The 23072-nt window shown below is 41.6% G+C and overlaps 1 protein-coding gene across 2 annotated transcripts in view; it reads left to right on the top strand.

The window, feature by feature from the left end:
* The window catches only part of usp40 (ubiquitin specific peptidase 40), a 147428-nt gene that overhangs the window by 5472 nt on the left and 118884 nt on the right, over positions 1-23072 (top strand). For both annotated transcript variants that reach the window (XM_078551524.1, XM_078551523.1), the window contains exon 2: positions 9819-10180. In XM_078551524.1, the coding sequence (XP_078407650.1) occupies positions 9976-10180 (205 nt within the window). In that variant the 5' untranslated portion in view covers positions 9819-9975. The remainder of the gene's footprint in view (positions 1-9818; positions 10181-23072) is intronic.

Raw genomic sequence — 23072 nt, 5'->3', positions numbered from 1 at the left:
CCAATAATTTCCCAACAACAGACGTTAAACTAACTGGTCTATAGCTTCCTACTTTCTGCCTCTCCTCCTTTTTGAATAAGGGTGTTATTTTAGCATTTTTCCAATCCGCTGTAACCTTTCCAGAATCCAGGGAATTTTGGAATATTATAGTCAATGCATCCACTATCTCCTCTGCCACTTCCTTTAAGACCCTGGGATGTAGGCCATCAGGTCCTGGGGACTTGTCACCCTTTAATCCCAATAATTTGCTCAGTATTTTTTCTCTAGTGATGGTGATTGTTCTAAGTGTTCTAAGTTCCTCCTTCGCTATACCCTCTGCACTACCTGTTATTATTGGGGTGGTACTAGTGTCCTCCACCATGAAAACTGGGGCAAAAATATTGATTAAGCATCTCTGCCATTCCTGCGTTCCCCACTATTAACTCCCCAGTCTCATCCTCCAAGGGACCAACATTCACTTCAGCTACTCTTTCCTTTTATATACTTGTAGCAGCTTTTGCTTTCAGTTTTTACATTTTACGCTAGTTTTCTTTCATAATTTACCTTTGCTCTTTTTATTATTTTTTTTAGTAACCCTTTGTTGATCTTTAAAAGTTTCCCAATCTTCCAGCCTGCCACTGACCTTTGCAATTTGGTATGCCTTAGTTTTTGCCTTTGTTATCTTTAACTTCCTTGCTTAGCCATGGATGCTTTTTCCCCCTCTAACCATCTTTCTTCCTCTTTGGAATATATTTACTTGGGAGGAATTGAATATCTCCTTAAATATATGCCACTGTTCATCAATTGTCCTACCTTGTAGTCTTCCTGCCCAGTCCACTATGGCCAAATACCTATCTAGTTACCTTTGTTTAATTCCAGAACACTAGTGTGGGACTCAAGTTTCTCGCTCTCAAATTGAACTTGAAATTCTAGCATGCTATGATCACTCTTCCCTAGAGGATCCTTTACTATGAAATCATTAATTAATCCCATCTCATTACACAAAACCAAATCCAGAATGGCCTATTCCCTGATTGGTTCCACAACATATTGCTCCAAGAAACAATCTCCAATACACTCTATGAATTCTTCCTCGAGGCTACCCTTGCCAATTTGATTAGTTCAGTCTATATGCATATTAAAATCACCCATGATTATTGCCGTGCCTTTCATACATGCCCCCAGTATTTCCTGGTTTAAACTGTGCCGTACTGCTAAACTATTGTTTGAGGACCTATAGATTACTCCCACCAGGGACTTATTTCCCTTGCTATTTCTTATTTCTACCCAGACTGACTCTACGTCTTGCTCTCCAGTGTCTATATCATTCCTCACTATAGCACTGATCTCTTCTTTTACTAACAAAGCTACACCACCTCCTTTTCCTTCCTGCCTATCCTTCCGAAACACTGAGTACCTTTGGATATTCAACTCCCAAACCTGTTCTCCCTGTAACCATGTCTCAGTAATCGCCACCAAATCATACCTATTTATCTCTATTTGCGCTGTTAACTCATTAGTTTTATTCCAAATGCTACGTGCATTCAGATACAAAGCCTTTAAGTTTTCCCTATTGTCAATTTTCCCTACTCTTATATGATTCGTTGGCGCAATATGGCGTTCACATACTCTGTCCCTTCCTTTCACTTTTTGATAGCAATCAGCCTCGTCACTAAACTGCACTCTTACCCTCTCCTTAAACTTTGATTTTTTAAATTTCCATGTAACTGAACCCCCCCCCCCCAACTATTTATTTTAAAGCCCTGTCTACAACCCTAGTTATGCGATTCGCCAGGACACTGGTCCCTGCATGATTCAAGTGGAGCCCGTCCGAATGGAATAGCTCCCTCTTTCCTCAGTACTGGTGCCAATGTCCCATGAATTCGAACCCATTTCCCCCACACCAATCTTTGAGCCATGCATTTACCCCTTTAATCTTATTGATCCTGTGCCAATTAGCTCGTGGCTCAGGTAGTAATCCGGAGATTATTACCTTTTAGTTCTGCTTTTTAATTTAGCCCCTAGCTGCTTGTATTCCCTCAGCAGAACCTCTTTCCTTGTTCTACCTATATCATTGGTACCTATGTGGATCACAACAACTGGATCTCCCCCACCCCCCCTCCAAGTTCCTCTGCAGCCCAGATGAGATATCCTTAACCCTGGCACCAGGTAGGCAACACAGCTATCGGGACTCTCGATCCTGGTTACAGAGAACAGTATCTATTCCCCTAACTATACTATCCCCGATTACAACTACATTTCTCTTTTCTCCCCCCCACTTGAATGGCTCCTTGTACCATGGTTCTATGGTCAGTTTGCTCATCCTCAGTACAGTCCCTACTCTCGTCCACACAGGGAGCAAGAATCTCGAACCTGTCAGATAAGCGCAAGGGCTGAGGCTCCTGCAGTGCCACTTCTTGGATCCCTCTACCTGTCTCACTCATAGTCACACCCTCCTGTACCTGACCACTGGCCGAATTTAAGGTCGTTAATCTAAGGGGTGTGACTGTCTCCTGAAACATAGCGTCCACGTAACTCTCCTCCTCCCTGATGTGTCACAGTGTCTGAAGCTCAGACTCCAGCTCATCAACTCTGAGCCGGAGTTCCTCAAGCAACCAACATTTGCCACAGATGTGGTCACTAGGAACCACAATGGGGTCCACGAGCTCCCACATCATGCAGCTACAACACATGGCCTGGCCCTGCATCTCTATTTTATTTAATGACTTTTTCAATTTGTTTTTAAATTTCCTACTGGTCTTTAGTTTATCAATCTGTAAAATATTTCTCCTATTTACCTTTAATCTGAAAGCAAATTAGAATAGAGATTCAAAATACACTTTTTAAAATCAGTTGGAACCTGCTCTCTCTGCTGAGTTGAAGCTGAAGCATTAGGCCTCCGACCCTGGGCCCCAGTAGTCACCTTTAATCTGAAATCAACTTAGAATAGGTATAAAAACAAAAAACTAAAAGCTACTGCGGATGCTGGAAATCCAAAACAAAACAAAAACAGAATTACCTGGAAAAACTCAGCAAGTCTGGCAGCATCGGCGGAGAAGAAATCAGTCAACGTTTCGAGCCTCCATGGCCCTTCGGCAGAACTGCAGCATAGTTTCAACAAGGGAGAAATATAAATTGGTTTAAGGTGGGTGGGGGGCGGGGGGGAAGAGACACATTGAGGGTGTGGTGTGAGCAGATAATCAAAAGATGTCAGAGACAAAAGGGTCAAAGAGGTGTTGAAGGTGGTGGTCTTTGTCTGAGAAAAGTGCTAATTAAGAATGGAATACAGGATATTCAAAGTACAGCTCTAGTGGGGGTGGGGTGGAAAGACTAAAGGTTTTAGTTTTAGATTTAAAAATAATGGAAATAGGTGGGGAAAGAAGAATCTATATAAATTATTGAAAAAAAAGCGGGTGGGGGGGGAAAAGAAACGGGGTGGGGATGGGGGGGAGGGGGAGTTTAAGATCTAAAGTTGTTGAATTCAATATTCAGCCCAGAGGGCTGTAAAGTGCCTAGTCGGAAGATGAGGTGCTGTTCCTCCAGTTTGCGTTGGGCTTCACTGGAACAATGCAGCAAGCCAAGGACAGACATGTTGGCAAGAGAACAGGGTGGAGTGTTAAAATGGCAAGCGACAGGGAGGTTTGGGTCTTTCTTGCGGACAGACCGCAGGTGTTCCGCAAAACGGTCGCCCAGTTTGCGTTTGGTCTCTCCAATGTAGAGGAGACCGCATTGGGAGCAACGAATGCAGTAGACTAAGTTAGGGGAAATGCAAGTGAAATGCTGCTTCACTTGAAAGGAGTGTTTGGGCCCTTGGACGGTGAGGAGAGAGGAAGTGAAGGGGCAGGTGTTGCATCTTCTGCGTGGGCATGGGGAGGTGCCATAAGTGGGGGTTGAGGAGTAGGGGGTGATGGAGGAGTGGACCAGGGTGTCCCGGAGGGAACGATCCCTACGGAATGCCGTCAAGGGGGGTGAAGGGAAGATGTGTTTGGTGGTGGCATCATGCTGGAGTTGGCGGAAATGGCGGAGGATGATCCTTTGAATGCGGAGGCTGGTGGGGTGATAAGTGAGGACAAGGGGGAAGGAGGAGAAGGCGTGAGGGAGGATGCGCGGGATATGGGCCGGACACGGTTGAGGGCCCTGTCAACGACCGTGGATGGAAAACCTCGGTTAAGGAAGAAGGAGGACATGTCAGAGGAGCTGTTTTTGAAGGTAGCGTCATCAGAACAGATGCGACGGAGGCGAAGGAACTGAGAGAATGGGATGGAGTCTTTACAGGAAGCGGGGTGTGAGGAGCTGTAGTCGAGGTAGCTGTGGGAGTCGGTAGGCTTGTAATGGATATTGGTGGACAGTCTATCATCAGAAATTGAGACAGAGAGGTCAAGGAAGGGAAGAGAAGTGTCAGAGATGGACCATGTGAAGATGATGGAGGGGTGGAGATTGGAAGCAAAATTAATAAATTTTTCCAGGTCCCGACGAGAGCATGAAGCAGCTCCGAAGTAATCATAGAATAGGTAGTTCAAACTAGCAGTTACTTACCAACCAATGAACTTACGGTTTTCCTGTGATGTCATTTGGTGACGGTAACTGCAGGGGACCCTTCCCAGACTGCTTCCCGGCAACGGTGATTGTAGGGGGCACACTTCCCAGACTGCTTCTCGGCAACGGTGATTGTATGGGACACACTTCCCAGACTGCCTTCCTGTGACGGTGATTGTAGGGGACACTCTTCCCAGACTGCTTCCCGGTAACGGTGGCTGCAGGGGACACTCTTCCCAGACTGCTTCACGGCGACAGTGGCTGCAGGGGACACTCTTCCCAGACTGCTTCCCGGCAACGGTGATTGTAGGGGACACTCTTCCCAGACTGTTTCCTAGCGACGGTGGCTGCAGGGGACACTCTTCCCCTGACAAACATAAGCAGTATATGTCCTGGCCTTTTCTCCTTCCTGCTGTTCTGTTTCGGCTCTAAGATGCTGGACCCTCACTCACTTGTAAACTAGATTCAATTTACTGCATTCTTTCAATTCCTGGTTTCTCTTTCTTCCTACCTTTTGTAGCAGTTACCGAATGCACTGCTACTGTGAGCTCAGGATCCAGATAAATTCAACAGAGAGAACTATTTTGAGTGGAAGTGCTTCTTGGCTCTGACTGTCTCTTCTGTTCCAGCACTTATTGCTTTTGAGCCTGAGTTCCCACTCAAAACTCAAACTGTCACATGCTTCACGTGGCAGTGGCAATTTCGTGGCTATCAGAGGGTTGGAATCTATCTTCAGGTCTCAGTGGGAGAAGTAAAGAAGGGGAGAATGTGAGAGTCATACAGGAAGAGGAAAGAGAGAGTGCCATCCGAGGTTAAGGAGACAAATAATTCTATAAAATAGTGTCAACCACAGAAAGTATGAAAAACAGAGAGCAGAGTTTCACAGGAAGGCAGAGAGCGGACGAGGGAAAAGAAACATATACTAAGTATAGAGACAACAGACTAGTCCTATGCAGAGGTGGTGACAAAGAAAACAAGGGGAAACAAATAATCTGTCCACAAGCATGACCCAGACCTCCCTGTCGCTTGCCATTTCAACACACCACCCTGCTCTCATGCCCACATGTCCATCCTTGGCCTGCTGCAATGTTCCAGTGAAGCTCAGCGCAAACTGGAGGAACAGCACCTCATCTTCCGACTAGGCACTTTACAGCCTTCCGGACTGAATAGTAAGTTCAGCAATTTCAGATCATGAACTCTCTCCTCCATCCCCACCCTCTTTCCAATCCCCCTTTTTCCAATAATTTATATTTTTTAATATATTTTTCTTTTCCCACCTATTTCCATTATTTTTAAATGTATTTCCATCCATTGTTTCATCTCCACCTTTTAGCCTATTTCAATCCCTTCCCCCCTCCACCCCACCCCCACCCCCACTAGGGCTATCTGTCACTTGCTCGTCCTGCTTTCTACCCTTAATGTCACCATTAGCACATTTCTTAGCTAATATCACCACCGTCAACACCCCTTTGTCCTTTTGTCTATGACATCTTTGACAATCTCTTCTTTGCCTCCACCTATCACTGGACCTCTATCCAGCTCTACCTGTCCCACCCCCCTCAACCAGCTTATATTTCACCTCTTTTCTATTTTTCCTTAGTTCTGATGAAGAGCCATACGGACTCGAAACATTAACTGTGTTCCTCTCTGCAGATGCTGTCAGACCTGCTGAGTTTTTCCAGCTATTTTTATTTTTGAAACAAATAACAACTTGTATTTATATAGCACCATGGGCTCAAAGCACTTTACAAAGAATAATAAAGGACATGGTTGGATGGAGCCATGTGAAGGATATTAGGTAAAGGTGTTTGAGGGCAAAATTGAACTGCTTAGTTTGTGAATGGGTTTTTTAATCAAGGATGGATAGGCAGAGGAATTTCGGGAGGGAGAAGGGCTAAGCTAACTGATAAAGGCACGTAGGAGAGCGGCAAAGCATAAGAGGCTGAAGCCGAATAACCAAAGGGTATGGGAAGGGATGTATGGCTGGAGGAGATTGCAGGAGAACAGCTAAGCAGAACTTTGAAGCCAAAGCTGAGATTTTTAAATTGGGTACATTGAGCCAGTGTATGTTTGAGAAAATGGACCCTCTCTCTGCCTGTTACTCTGACATAATGGGCCAATTGAATATAGTACAGGATAAGATGTTGGTGGCAGCAGTTTAGACAAGCTGGAATTTGTGTAGTGTAGATAGTGGGAAGTCAGCAAGAAAAGTGTTCAGCTTATTGATTTTGGATGCAGCAGAGGTATGAATAAGAGTTTCAGCACAAAGTGGGCAGAGATAGGGGTGGAAATGGACAATGTTGCAGAGGTGGATGTAAGTGGATTTGGTGATTAAATTCAGTTCTGGGTTGAACATCATAAGATAATTATGCATTGTTGTATTTAGCCTAAGCAAGTAGGCAAGGAGTAAGATTATATCAATGAGAAGCGAGTGAATTTCATTGTGGGAGCTGAAAATGATGTTGTCAGTCCACCTGGTCTATCTGATGGTCAACTGAAGGATTTAGGTTAGGCAGCATGGAGTCAAGGGAAATGATGAGGAATTTGGGGTAATTATACACATGGAGCTGCAGGTAATGTCACTGTAGGGCAGCAAAGGGAAGAGGAGGGATCCAAAGATAAATCCTTTGTGGGTATTCACAGTTGATGATGAGGTGGAGGAAGTGGACTGGGAATGGACTGGATTTATGCAGACAGATAGAGATGGAATCATGTAAGATATCATGATAGAGATGGAATCACGTGGAGCTGGGCAGAGGAGATTTAGTGAAGGAGGCTGCCGTGATTGACTGTCAACGATTGCAGAGAAACCAATGAGGACAAGGTGGGAAAACATGGTCAAACTGACAGAGGATGTTGTTCTTTACTTTGTCCAGGATCATTTCAGTGCTGTGAGATAGATAGAATTCAAATTGGGAAGTGTGGGAGAAGGCACACCGTGAGACCTTAGGCAAGACACGGGAGGATAGTTATGGGAGAATAGAGCAGGAATGGAGGAAGATTGGAAGTATGAATGATAATAGTGGTCTTGACGATGGGAGGAATGGTACCAGAGCAAAAGGAATTACTGACATTATTAGCTGCCATGGGAGCTAGAAGGGATTGAAAAACAAAGAATAGCGGAGGGAAAATTATAGGAGAGGCAATTTTATTTGTCTATGCTCAGTGCTGCTAGTTATATAAATTCTTTGGTTCACGTTAGTTGGGGTTGTAATGCAATCTTCAGCCCCAGGCTTTGCTTCTTTAGCTGCACTCCAACTCAGTTTACTACATATTTACAACATAGTGGGTACACAAAGGTCCTGTAATTAATAGTTTATTCTTCTGTAAATTTTCAAGTATAGTTTCATAAAGCTTTAATATATTCCTGTAAAGATCATATTGCATTTGTCTCTGCTTTTCATTTACTGTGGGGGAAAAAAACAAATTTGTGGAGGAGGTTGCTTAAAAGTTTGATTAAAGGAGTTCAGAAATATTAACACTTAGCAATTTGGGAAAGAGAAATTTGCTATTTGATCTCAATAATGTGATAAAAGGCCCTTTTATTCATCTCCACTGTTAAGCAACTTTTTAATAAAATAAATCATCCGTGTAATATAATGACCGCTGTTTTACTTAGTGACAATTAACTGCAGACTTAATAGCAAATAAAACCTTGTTTTATTGCTGTGATATCATCTGCACTCATTAGCAAGTATGTAAGCACCATTAAGTTCAGAGGTGTTCTGTTGATGTGGCCTGTCTCTCTTCCAGTCATTCTCAAATCCACAAAGTCCCCATACCTCATGGAGCTCTTAGATACTGGTAAAGTAGCTAGCGATTATAAAGCAAACCAATTTAATGCCATAAACTAACACAGCCATCTGTTAAACCTGTGTAAACAGTAAACAAGGAGGTATTTAAGACCTGTAGTGTAATCTCATTGTAGTGAAGCATAAACTGCAACAGCTTTATTATTGCTGTCACAAAAACAAAAAATGCTGGAAAAACTCAGCAGGCCTGACAGCATCTGTGGAGAGACAGAATTAACGTTTTGAGTCCGTATGACTCCTCTTCAGACTTCTCTTCTTCTGCCTCTCTCTCCACAAATGCTGTCAGACCTGCTGAGTTTTTCCAGCATTTTTTGTTTTTGTTTCAGATTTCCAACATCCACAGTATTTTGCCTTTATCTTAGTGTTTATTATTGCTGTTCCTGGTGTCTTGAACCTTTCCATCAGATTGTATTGCAGTAAGGTTGTACTTTGAGAATGTTGGTACCCGTGAATGAGTACGATAAGGTGATCACCAAATCTTGGTTGCAGTAATAATTTGGCCACAAGGCTTTATATAGTCAAGTGGTGATAGCCTGCATTGAGTTGCAACAATGACTATAGCTTTATTCAGTAATGACCAGTTGTTTATTTGAAAGCAAGTCACAGCCAGTATCTCTTGTGATGTAACCTGCACTCAGGAGCATGTATGTCCAGAAGTGCCCTGTGAAAGTGGGTTTTTCCAAACCCCAAAAAACCTCACCATACACCAATGGCTAGTTGAGTTTTGAGAAGGGCTGTGCCCCTGAAACATTAACTTGTCTGTTCTCTCTGCAAGTGCTGCCCAACATGCTGAGAGTTGCCAGCATTTGGGATTTTTTAAAATAATGCTGTATTTATATATATTTCTTTCCTATTTCATATTCATTTTTCGGCAAAATTACAAACTGAGGAACTTCACTTACCTAGTGTTTCACCCTTGGTGACATAGTGCTCTGGCCATCTAAATTGTTCTTTTCTCCCGGTTACAATGTGATAATCTTAAATTGCTAGATATGAGTAACTCTGGAACATAAAACAGGAATCAAGTATTATGATAACTCATTAACTCTAAATCAAAACTGTTTGTGACTGTGGAAAATATATTGGCTAACTGTATACTACGTTACTTTTTATTTTTGCTAATACACTCTGATAGAGTAAATAAGGAGAAACTGCTTCCAGCGGCAGAAGGGACAGTCAGTAGCCAGGGGACGCGGATTTAAGGTGTTTAGCAAAAGAACCAGAGGCGACATAAAGGAACGTTTCATTACGCAGCGAGTTGTGATCTTGAATGCACTGTCTGAAAGGGTGGTGGAATCAGATTTGATAGTAACTTTCACAAGGGAGTGAAATAAATACTTGGAAAAAAATTGCAGGTCTGTGGGGAAAATGTCGGGGAGTGGAACTAGTTAGATAGCCCTACAAAGAGCAGGTACTGTTGACATAATGGCCTCGTTCTGTGCTATATTATTCTTTTGATTCTATAACTTGCAAGTATTTTCTTTGTTTCAGGGGACATACACTGTCTGAACATCAAACCTATAGCTATCTACAAATCAGAACAGCCAATGCTGCTAAGAATGAGATAGCAGTAAACTTCAGAGCTGCAAATTCGGTTTATTTGACTAAAACAACCGAATGAGAGGTTGTGTGCCTCGAATTCTGCAGGATGTTTGGGGATATGTTTGAAGAAGAGGAAGATGCTGGCTTTGTGTCTGAGAACAAAACTGTGAATGGGCGGAAATCCAGGAAAAAGGACACTGACCCACCACCGCATCGGGCAGCCAGTAACCTCAGTGGAATCAAAAACCAGGGAGGCACCTGCTACCTCAACTCGCTGCTTCAGACCTTACTGTACACGCCTGAATTCCGAGGTAAGTTATTTGAAGGTGGAATGGGAATAAATTGAGGGGAGGATCAAAATTTCTTGTTACTCAATGAGGTAGAAAGCTTTTTCCTTGCAAGTGCAGCAGTCATTTCACTGTTCCCACTGGGACTAGTGCGCTGTAATATCAAGCCCCACTGTTCCCTGAATCATGACAAATGTGAAAAAGTTTGATCAAGCCACCAGATTGCCCCAATTCTACCTAACTGTTTAATTTAGGTTAACAGAATGTGAGCACCAGGTTTGTAAACTTAATAAGTAAATAACTTTATTGAACAAACTGTCATTAACCAGAGGCAAAAGAAAGAAATATGAACTGCTAATTTCTAACTCTATAACCTAAACTCTACCCCTTCTTAAATCCCTATACACACGCACACACAAGATGCATAAGAGACACAAAACATATATTTTAAGGGTGGGATACAACAGTTCCATAGCACCAATCCGGAGTACAGGATTCGATGGGTTGATTTTGATCGATATCTTCCAAATTCTTTTCAGTTCTTGTTGATGACACGAGGTGGTCTTCCAGCACTTTCAGTATTTAGTTCATTGGTTGAGACCTTGCTTTCCAATGTCTCTAACAGTAGTTTGCCTCTTGACAGGGGTTTTCAGAGAGACAGCAGGTTTTAGAGATATGAGGAGAAAAAAAAACAGCTAGCCATTATTGCGGAATTACTGGAATCTTCCGCACACAGGAGAAAGAGGTTTAGGTCTTATTCCTTTCAGGCTAGGAGCTATTCAGCTGCACTAATCTTCACACAAACTCTGGTCACCTGGTCAGGAGCCAATTAAAATGTTGTTGTCAGGCAGCTGCCTTGTTCCAGGACTCCTTTCTGGCACCATCCTGTCTTTCATGGCTGCATCTTCCAGGACAACAACATTGTATATATCTCTCATCCTGCTCCAGTGGACATGTCTTTCAACCTGTAGCCATTGTAATGCTAAACAACAGTCCGACAGAAATGAAAAGATATCTTCCTTACACCTGTTATCTTTGTGTTTTAACAATAGATGTTGATGTGGCTTTATTTAAATAAAACAAGAAAAAAGGCACGTATTACAGTAGGCCAGTGCACAGCCTTTCATCAGAGGGATGAATGGAGACTCTTGGTATGAAAGTCTCTTCTGTTGAACATCCAGTATTGGGGATGAGCAGAAATATCCTTCAGTTCAATACTGGGAAGATCTAAGCCATTAACTTTGGTCACTGCTGCAAACTCCATTCCCTAGCCATCAACTCCAACCATCTCCCTGGCCACAGAGGCTAATCCAGACTCTGCACAACATTGGAGTTCTGTTCTATTTGAACATGGCTTCCAATCCTATATACTCTCCACCACCAACACTGCCTACTTCCACTTCTAACATCGCCCATCCCATGCCTCAGATCATCTGCTGCTAAAACCTTCATCCATTGCTTTATTACATTTAGTTTCCATTCTTCCAATGCTTTCCTGGCTGGCTTCCCACGATGCAAATGTAAATTTGAACTAATCCAAAACTGCATGTATCCCAACTTGCACCAAATCCCGTTCACCCATCACCCTTGTGCTAACTGACCCAGATTGGCTTCTGGTCCACCAATGCCTCTACTCTCTTCCTTTCAAATGCCTTCATGGCTTTGCTGCCTCAAACTTTGTAGTCTCCTCCAGCCCTACAAGATCTCCGATTCTCGCCTCTTACGCATTCCTAATTTTAATTGTTTCACCATTGGCGGCCGTGCCTTTAACTGCCTAGGCTCTAATCTCTGGAGTTCTGTCCCTAAGCCTCTCCTCATTGCTCTACCTCCTGTTTTAAGCCCTTCCTTAAAGCTACCTCTTTCACAAAGCCTTTGATCTTAATATTTCCTTATGTATCATGGTGTTAATTTTGCCTGAGAACATTCCTGTGAAGAACCTTGGGTAGTTTACTATGTTAAAGATGCTATATAAATGCACATTGTGGTTATTCACAGGAGGAGTCCCACATGGAATGAATTTGACTGTTCCTGACTGGTACTAACAAGCCTTATTTGGTGCCTATAATTTCACACAAATTATTCTAATCAGGCTTGTTCCAAGAGGCCTCAGATATTTGGTGCAGAAGGTGACAAGTGACAGTGTTCCAATCCTTTAATATTTGCTTTAAGATGTACTGCTGGGGATGAGTGAGGGAGCTTTACTCTGCATATATTCATGTTTCTTTTGATCCAGGAATATTTAATTGCAGGTGAGAAAACTGTTCCATCCACCTGCCAAAATATCTCTTTCCAACAGTGATAGCTGCCACCTTAATGAGTGCAAAAAGATACACGAGATACAAATTAAGTTTTATTTTGTACATTATGTACTAATGAAGATTATTGATAGTGGGTAGAATGCTATCATGCTTCCTACTATGTTGCATATCACTTCTCTACAGGAGATACTACTGTATTATTTTTAATGATTGTTACTAGTGAATACCCATGACTGCTTTGTCTCAGACATTACTAATGTCATCACTGAGTTGTGTGTTAATACCTAACAGCGTGTATGCATATGGAGAGTGCAGGGAAATTCACTTGTTCCCAAATTTGTTATTGGGCCGCAGTTGTTGCAATTATGAGGTTTATAAGATTTTGTTTTGGGATGATGTCTTTAATTTAGGGTAAAATGAAGAGATCATGTGACCTGTTCTGAAGTCTGCCTGACAGCAAACCTGGATAGTTTAATCGTTACAGGTTAAAAGGCGCCTAGATTGTTTTATTGGGAAGAAGGTGCAGGGTGCATACACTTGAAGACAATGGCAGCAGCCTGTGGGCTAACAGACTGAGAGTCTCTAAAGTCCCAGAAAAATGTAGAGAATATAAGGTTGTACACAGTCATGCTTTAAGCTGCCCACTTAGTTCCAAAATGAAATAGAGTTGGAGCCTCAAGGTTAGCGAATCAGTATTTCAATCTAGATACAAGGTCCAAATGATTCACGTTGCCATAAAAATGGGCTTTGCAAGGGGAGAGTCTAAGGTATTCCTAAAAACTCTCAGACAAGGCTAGTCTGCCAGGATCCCGGAGAGAGCAGCTGGTGGCTGAAAATTTCTAGGTTCACTGTGCAGGAATGTAGGTGGGAGCTCGTGCTTGTATTGGAAAGACTACATTTGCGAGGAATTAAAATGAGGCTGGAAGATTCACCTAGCTTGCGCTACAGGAAGAATCTTCAGGGGAAAATCCTCACTGTGAAGCTCCTAGATTAAAAGTTCCAGGCTGAGAAAGGAAAAGAAAAGTAAACACTCGGGAGCTAAGAATCACCTTGGACTGGTTCCAGAAAATTGAATGTCTACTTAAAGGGCAGTGTAAAATACATCTGTGAAGTGTGTTTTCAGTTGTGTTAAAAGAAAAAGGGAATGTTCTGTTTTAAAGTATAAGTTGCCTACAAAGATAGTGTCTAGTTAATAGTGTTTTTAGTCTTTTGTTACAGCAAAAGTCTTAAAACATGAAATCTTGCCATGTTATCCTTTCAGCTATTAACTGGAAGTTTAAAATTTAAAAAAAAATCATCGGACTCTGGGAATCGCAACAAATTGGGGTTCTTGTGGGATTTCAAAACCACAGGCTGGAACTGGGTTTGGCCAGAGTTTGAACAAGCAAGAATTCACAGTGACTTTTGCTGTATTTATTGAAAGATAAAATGGGCATGTTTATTGCTGAAGCTTTCCTCAAAGGAGAGGACTTGTCTGTGAATGCCTTGCTTCGGTTAACAAAGGTTAATTTAAAAGTGATGGCGAAAAGTTAGAAATAGATTTAACAGTAAGCACTAAAAAAGCAGAGATAGTTGAAGTATTGACTCAACATTTGAACCTTGAGGGGGAAAAAAGGTAATCCAGATAAAACAAAGGTTGCAATGGCTAGGATTCAGTTACAAATGAAGCAAATGGAATTTGAGAAAGAAAGAAATGCAAAAAAGTTGAATTAGGATTCTAAAGGCAAGAAATAAAGGTAGAGCTTTAAAGAGTAAAAGAAAAGGAAAGCCTTGGCTTACAGAGAGAGGGAAACCAAGAAATTTGAATTTGATAATGAAAGACTTCCTTTCAGAAACAGTATTCCTTTAGAAATAAAGTCCCACTGAGAAGGCCATAAAGTTCCTAAAAAAGGGGAAGTGGTTATGAATTATCCCACAAATGCGTAGGTGGCAGCAAACCTTTGTTTACAAACCCACAGAGAAGCTGTAGAGATAAGAGAAGTGATGGTGAACAGAACACTAATTACAATGAGAGGGATAACAGAAAAGTGAAAAGACAGCTGCTTCTCAATGTAATGAAAGGGACAATGGGAGAGATAAATATGATTAAGGAGACCAACATGTTACTTTTACCATAAGACAGAGCATGTGAAGGCAGACTACTACAAGTTAAAAGCTAAGCTGGCAGCGTTTTTGAGAGTGTCTAGTGTTTCTGCAGAAAATGCTGCACTAGTGAGTGAAGCCTGTGACAAACCAATACCACCTAATGTATTTTCTGTGGTGTAAATTGGAACATAAAAGATTAAGAGAGTTTTGTATTTGAGGGTGAAGTAACTCCGTTTTTGTATGATAAAGGAGCCAAAAAGATTGTTATCCTTTGAGATACGGGGTTGGCTCAACCCCAAATGTTAGCAAAAGATGTGGATTTCTCTCCAGAGAGTCCGCTAAATAAAAATGTGTCGATACAGGGTATTAATGGAAATTGTTTACCTGTTCCATTATGTAGAATGAACTTGAGCTGTACTTTAGTCAGTGGGTCTGTTATTGTTGGAATGATGTCGAAGTTGCCTATTAATAATGTCGATTTCATACTAAGAAATTACCTAGTGGGAGCTGCCATCTCCGAGGGTGGTAGGCAAGTCCATTGAAACTGACAGTATACTAAAGAAATCATGGAGTATTTGTAATCCTGCTACAGAAAATACGGTTTCGACTAAAGATGTGTCCGAAGAATCAGATAAGGTCACACTTTTGAGAGTGAAGGGACAGTGAAACCCCTGATGGACAGCAGAGTTAAAACCAGCAAAAAAGTGAATTGAATCTGTCTCAATTAAAGTTGCCTACAGACCCTAAGTCATAGTGTCAAAACAGAATACAGCAGCAAAATTCCAGGCTAACGGACAAAGAGAGACAGTGCTTTAAACCAAACTGACTTCGCTCTAACTGATGCTGTTAATGTGGAACTATGAGGTTGGAATCAAGTCCTAGAGTGGAAAATAAAACTTCAAAATGAAGCTGTGGCTCATGCTCTGAAAAATTTGGACAAAGCTCGTGTTGAGTGGGAAGACGAAAAACAGAATGTCAAAGAATCCGAGAGCTAATTTTTAAAAATCAGGGCTTTTAATTGTAACAATTATAAAATTGTTATGGTTTGAAACTGTATCTTTAGGGTAAAACGGAGGGTTTCATGTGACTTGTTCTGAAATCTGCTTGACAACAGGCCTGAGGCAGCTAAGGACCAAAGGGAGGCCCAGATTGATGGTGTAATGTTGGAGACAGTGGCAGCAGTCTCTGAGTTTATAATGGGTAGACCCCAAGTCTCCCAAAGTCCCAGAAAGGTGTTGAAAGTTTCAATTGCAAACAGTTGTGCTGTAAACTGGCCATTTACTTTAACGTGAAAAAGAGTTGGGGGTCAAGAATAGCTCATTCACATTTCTACCTCGGTACAAGGCTCATGTGATTCACATTGCCATAGGGAAGGATGCAGAGGAAGCCATTTTTGAGATCAGGTTACAAGCTTCCCTACAAATCAATGAATATAACAGAGAGACAGGAGTTTTGTGTGGTCAGCAGAGAGAAGAGGCCGCTTGGCTTGCGAACTACCAGAGCCTGATTTGGGGGTGGGTGGGGGAACGGTCTCCAGTCAAAGAACGCATCCTGCAGCCATTCGAGGATTCCGGGAGATTTGTCTAGTGTGGGCAAAGGGACAAATCATTGGGACAGGCTTTATTGCTATAGTGAAATTAGGAAACTCTCTGAAAATTAAGGAAAGCGCCTGGAGGCGATCACTTGAAGTTACTACTCGGTGAAACAAGGGATGCGAACACATTGGAAGCTGGGAGCAACTGTGGACCATTTGCTATAAAGGCTAGAAAAAGAAAATAGGGTTTAGTCAATATTGTTTATTTATTTGTTGCAGTAGGAGCTTTAAAACGTGAAACCTTGTCCTAATTCATTCAGCAGTTAGCTGCAAGTTTGAACCTTTTTTTTTAAAGTTATTGGTCTCTGTGGAGATCATAACAATCGGAACATCGATGTAACCTCAATGAGATTCTTAAAGCAGCAAAAGAGAATCGTAATCCTGCATTTAAACAGGAGAAAGACGACTTGGATGGTTGGCTAGCTGAGACATTTTTTTTAAAAATGTGTACATTGAAGAACCTATAGCTCTGAAAGAGAGGGTGATCTAAAGACTATGTTTAAAAAGTCAGCACATTGATGGCAATTTTAGATCTGGTTTTAAAGAACCAAAGGAAATACTGAAACCAGAGGATTAGAAGCATTTCTCCTGCGTCTACAATTTATACCTGCTAGTATTCAACAGCTAGAGGGACTGTCAGAAGTCAGCAATATTGTTCTTGATGAAGTTAACCAAACCAGATCAAGGATACAATTGTCTAACCAAGTTCAATCGTCATGAGAAAGAAGGTTTACTACGATGCATCTTAAAAGGTGAAGCCACTAGCAGCAAAACAACTTATGTATGTGAGAGCAAGAACTTTAAAAACAGATATAAAGTGGACTTAAAATCTTGAACTGTTGCACGTGTTTGAGTTGATGCAAATTAAACATTGTGAGACTGCCAAGATAGATTGTTTAATGGAAAATGTGATAGCACAGGGAAAGAATATTACTTGTATTATATGTAGTAAGTTAGTTGTTAAGCTATATAGAATGTTATAAGTTATAAATTGGAGTTTTAGGGGGGGGAGGTGTTACAAATTGAGGTTTATAAGATCATGTTTTGTGACTGTGCCTTTAAGGTAAGAGGAAAGGGGCCAGATTACCTTTTCTGAAGTCTGCCTGACATCAAGCCTGGATGGTTTGATTGTTAGAGATTAAAGAGGGCCCAGATAGTTTTATTGGGAAGAAGGTGCAAGGTGTTTACACTTGGAAACATTGGTAGCAAGCAGCCTCTGTGTTTTTGAAAGTTATCTGTCCCACGGAGATTGTAACGCAGTACGGAGAAAAGAATTGTTCTTGCCACAACAGATTTCTAGCAGACTACAAGATTGTCAGTACCATTTAAAAAGCAGATGACTGTAGATCGTGGCATATATGATAGCCCCATTTTTTTTTTCAGTCCCAAAAAATCATGTTTTTTGCGTATACTCAGCGAGAAGTTGACCTCCCCCTTTTTCAGCCATGACATGCTAAACTTGCACTAGTAGTCAGCCTCAATTTTTCACCCCACAAATGGAGGTTTTACTAACTGGTACCTTGTAACTGGGCACAAGGGATCAAACAGGCAGCAATGGACACCTTGTGGTGAATAAAAAAAATGTGACAACCCACACCCACGTCGGCAATTTACTTTTTCACTCTGTAAGTCAGTGCCTATTTTTTGAGGGATTTTTCGAGGTTTCAAAGGTCGACTAATATGCCAACATCTATGGCACCTTATTGATTGATCAGAAGATGGTTAATATTTCTGATATATGTTGCAAAACTGTGGATTTGTAGCTATGATCTGACCAAGTACTACTTTTTGACATCTTAATATTGGGCCTACCAATTATCCAGTGTTGGTGGAAATTTTGGCAATCAGGCAATTGTGAGCTACTCACCCTCTCTATTTTAGGATATCAATCTTCTCTGCTGCTCTGCTATTTATCTGCTCGATACAGGTGCTCTGCCTCCCAATGCCGCCACCCCCCACTCATGCTATGAGGACTCGCCTTGTGTCTATTTTCTTTGCTGCCCTTGAGGACTGGCAGCATATGTGTAATCTATGGCAATAGAATTGCAACGCAGAGATTGGCCCAATGCGACATACCATACTTCTCCAAGAAGCCCTTTCCAATGTAAATTTCTTCTTTGCTCTTTGTTACTTTCTTGCTGCTGTGTTGGTTGGTGGTTGGGTGGCCTGCTTCCATATCCCTGCCATTGCCTCCACCATAATCCATCAAGATGCACTAGGGTTTACACTATATAATGATCCACCAATTTCTACAAAGGCTGACGACACCCAGTTTGAGTTCACCACCATCTCTCTCAATTTCTTCGCTCTTGCTAAATTACCAGACTGCTTATGTGATGTTCAGTACTGGATAAGCAGAAATTTCCTCCAATTTCCTTATATCACTTTCTTGCTTGCATTACCAAATCTGTGCCCCCTCATTCTTGATCCTTTCATGTGTGGGAACAGTTTCTCTCTATCTACTCTGTCCAGACCCCTCATGATTTTGAGTACCTCTACCAAATCTCCCCTCAACCTTCTTTTCTCTAAGGGAAACAGGCCCAACTTCTCCAGACTATCTTCATAACTGAAGTTCCTGACCCCTAGAACCATTCTCGTCACTCTTCTCTGCACCTTCTCTAATGCTTTCACTTCCTCCTAAAGTGCGGTGCCCAGAACGGGACACAATACTCTAGCTGAGGCCGGGCTAGTGATTTATGCAAATTCAACATAACCTCCTTTCTCTTGTAGTCTATGCACCTATTAATAAAGTCCAGGACAAAGTATACTTTATTAATCGCTCTCACTACCTTGAATGATTTATGCACACAGACACCTAGGTACCTCTGCTCCTGCACTCCTTTTAGAGTTGTACCTTTTTATATTCTGTCTCCATGTTCTTCCTACGAAAAAGAATCACTTCATATTTACCTGCATTGAACTTTAGCTGCCATCTGTCCGCCCATTCCACTAACTTGTCTATGTCCTTCTGAAGTTCTACATTATCCTCAGTCCACAATGCTTCCAAATGTTGTATCATCTACAAACTTTGAAATTGTGCCCTGTACACCAAGTGCTAGGTCATTAATTATATATCAGGAAAGGCAAGGACCCCAGCGCTGACCCTTGAGGAAATTCACTATTAAACCTTCCTCCAGCCTGAAAAACATCCATTAATCACTACTCTCTGTTTCCTGTCGCTCAGCCAATTCCATATCCATCTTGCTACAGTCCATTTTATTCCATGAGCTATAACTTTGCTCAGGCCTATTGTGTGGCACTGTATCAAATGCCTTTTGAAAATCCATGTACACCACATCAATAGCATTGCCCTCATCAACCTTCTCATCAAAAAAATCTCCAAGTTAGTTCAACATGATTTTCCCTTAAGAAACTCATGCTGGCTTTCCCTAATTAACTTGCATTTGTCCTTGTGACTATTAATTTTGTCCCAAGTTATTGCTTCTAGAAGTTTCCCCACCACCAAAGACTAGCCTGTAGTTGCTGAGCATGCGCTAACTTGCACTGGTTCCCAGTCAAGCAATGTCTTGATTTTAAAATTCTCATTGTTTTCAAATCCCTCCATGCCTTTTCCCCTGCCTATCTTTGTAATCTCCTCCAGCGATCTCTGTGCTCCCCTAATTCTGCCCTTGAGTATCCCCGACTTTAATCACTCCACCATTGGCTGTATCTTTATTCGTCTAGGCCCTAAGCTCTGGAATACCCTCCCTACAAATCTCCAGCTCTCCACTTTGCATTCCTCCTTTAAGATGCTCCTTAAAACCTACCTCGGTGACCAAGCCTTTGGTCAACTGCCCAAATACAGTATCTCCTTATGTGGCTTGGCATGATATTTTATTTTATAATGCTCTTGTGAAGTACCTTGGGACATTCTATGAAATTAAAGTTGTTGTTTCTTCTCCTCATCCTTCAAAATTGGAAGATACTTGTGCATCATGCAGCCTAGATTAAGAACTGAGGGCAGCAGGTGTCTGAAGTTGTTAATTCCTATCTTTTGTGGCTTGAGTTTTCAAACTTTAACACTTGGTGCCATTGCACCAGCACAATTCCATTATCTGTGAAGCCTTCCATTTAATTATGGCCTGTAACTCATTACCTAGTAGTATCTCAACTAAATTATTGGAGCTGTATTGTAAAATATGATACTATTGGTTTTAGTGCAGTGAAAATACTGTTGGGAGAAAAAAGCATGTGGCTGAAAGTAATATTAAAGTCCTAAAGGAGCTGTAAGTGTTCTAACTAGGAAGAATGTATTTACAATAAACACACACATGTGATTAAAAAAAACAATGTTGGGAATCTAAAACAATAATGGCACATTCTGGAAATGCTCGGTGAGTTTGGAGGAGAAATGAAGGACCATCCATCGGAGGCAGTTTAGGCCGGGCAGGGAAGCTTCAGTAAATGGAGAGAGGAAGAATATAAGGGAAGGCCAAGGGTACACATATTCTACAATTGGGCAGAGAGGTCGGAAGAAGTTGATACCCTGTGGATAGCTTTTAAAATGCCCCATGGTATATGAAGGTTTAAGTACTATCCCAATTTTTATACTGCGGAATAAGCAAGAACTCTAAAATGAAAGTGGTTTATGCTTTGAGAAATTAATTATTGAAGGCACTTTTATCTTTCTGTTCTGATTTTGTGTTGCATGGCCCCATCTGTTTACATTTGTAACTGGTGTTATTCTCCACCTGGTTCTGGATAGAAGTGGGGCATGTGAATCTGGCAGCTGTTTAGGAGACTTACAAAAAAAAATGGCTCTTTGCTACCAATGGAAGAAAGCTGGATGGTGCTTTTCTGTTTCATAGTGCAGCCAACAGCAGGAAGGAGTGTGAGCCTATGGGTGTACTTTATATTGTAAATGTGTCTTGTGTGTCTGATGGGTGCAACAATGTGCTCCACTACATGATGATAGAAGTTGCACTATCTACTTCTGACATGGGTGTCAGCGATGGCTCAATGGGTAGAATGCTCATTTATGTTAGAAGATTGGATTCAGATCCCACTCCCGAGACTTGAACTCATAATCTAAGCTGATACTTTAGTGTGGTATTGAAGAAGACTGCTGCATCATCTTTCGGTTATGAAGTTAAACGGAGGCCCAGCCTATCATCTTGGATGGTTGTAAAAGATTCCATGGCATTATTTGGAAGAACAGCAGAAGATCTCTTCCCAATGCCCTGGCCAACATATATCCCTCAATCAATATCGCTTTAAAATAAAGCTATCAGTTCATTATCACATTGGTGGGACCTTTCTGTACAAAAATTGTCTGATACATTTCTGACCTTGAAGAAAGGATTTAATTGGCTGCAAAATTCTTTGGGATGTCCTGAGGTTGTGAAAGGTGCTTTATAAATGCAAGCTTTTTTTTAATTAAGAGTTTCTCAACCTGGAGAACTTGCTGGCTGGGAAGAAGTGGGTTAGAATGCAGTTGTTCCAGTTTTTCTCTGGTATACTTAGCATAATTTGCCACAAACTTTTGCAAATAGAAATCTTGAAGCTAGGCGCTCTTCTATTTCCAACCCCCATCCAGTAGAATTTAGTGCATAATGTGGGATGGTCTGATAAGGGGACAGTAGTTAAAATACAACAACTTGTATTCAGAGTTTCAAGATTCTATTTGTCCCTGACCTGAGCCTTCAATTCCGTATCCGCTACCATGACACAAACTTCCAGATCCACCTCTGTATTATCATCCATATCCATCCTTGACTCATTCCATCTGCTGCTGAAACTTCATTGTAGGCCTTTGTTGCCTCCAGACAAGGCTATTCCAATGCTCCGATAAAAAGCAAAATACTGCGGATGCTGGATATCTGAAATAAAAACAGAAAATGCTGGAAAAACTCAGCAGGCCTAGCAGCATCTGTGAAGAGAGAAACAGAGTTAACATTTCCAGGCTGTATGTCTCTTCTTCAGAGCTAAAGAGAAGTAGAAATGTGATTGATTTTATGCTGTTTAAGAGGGGATGGAGCAGGTGGAGCAAAATAGGTCAGGGAAAGGTGGAAGCACAGGAGAGATTGACAAAGATGTCATGGACACAAGACAAAGGGAGTGTTAATGGTAGTGTTAAAGACTAAAGAAGGTGCTGATAGTGGCATAAAGGTAAGATAGCAGAATGTGTTAATAGCAGAACGAGGGTTAGTACTCTGTGAAAGCACAACATAGAAACAAGTGACAGATGGCCCTGATGGGACAGGTTGCGGGGGAAAGGATTTTTAAAAATTAAAAAGAATCAATCAATAAAAATAAAATCAAGACAATATTCCCCCCCCCCCCCCCACCCCCCAACCACCAATCCCCACAGGGCCATGTGTCACTTGTTCCTATGTTGTGCTTTCACAGAGTGCTGATTTGTGTTATGCTATCTTACCCTTAGGGCCACTATCAGCGCCTTCTTTAGTCTTTAACACTCCTTTAGACAAAGATGTCATGGATACAAGACAATCTCTCCTGACCTTCGATTTTGCTCCACCTGCTCCACCCACTCTTAAACAGTATAAAATCCATCACATTTCTACTTCTCTTTAGCTCTGAAGACAAGTCATACGGACTGGAAATGTTAACTCTGTTTCTCTCTCCACAGATGTTGCTAGGCCTGCTGAGTTTTTCTGTCTTTATTTCTACTATTCCAACACTTTCCTAATCATTAATCTTCATTGATCCTGGGTGCTCCAGCGCATCCAATTTAAGGTTCTCAGCATTGTTTTCATATCTTTTCATGGTCTTAACCCTCTCTGAAATCCTCCAGCTCTACAACTCTCCAAGAACTCTGCGACGCTTTAACTCTGGTGCCCTGTCCATCTCCCATTCCCTTTAAACTTATTGTTGATGGCTGTGCGTTCAGCTGTCTAGGCCATAAAATCTGGAATTCTCTTCCTAAACCTCTACGTCTTTCTACCTCTCTCTTTTCTAAAACCTAACTCTCTGACAGAGCTTTTGGTCACCCCTCCTATTGTCTCCTTTCACTCTAAAG

Source organism: Cetorhinus maximus, chromosome 11, assembly GCF_964194155.1.
Source record: "Cetorhinus maximus chromosome 11, sCetMax3.hap1.1, whole genome shotgun sequence".
Lineage (NCBI taxonomy): Eukaryota > Metazoa > Chordata > Chondrichthyes > Lamniformes > Cetorhinidae > Cetorhinus > Cetorhinus maximus.
This window is presented reverse-complemented; position numbering and strand designations above follow the sequence as displayed.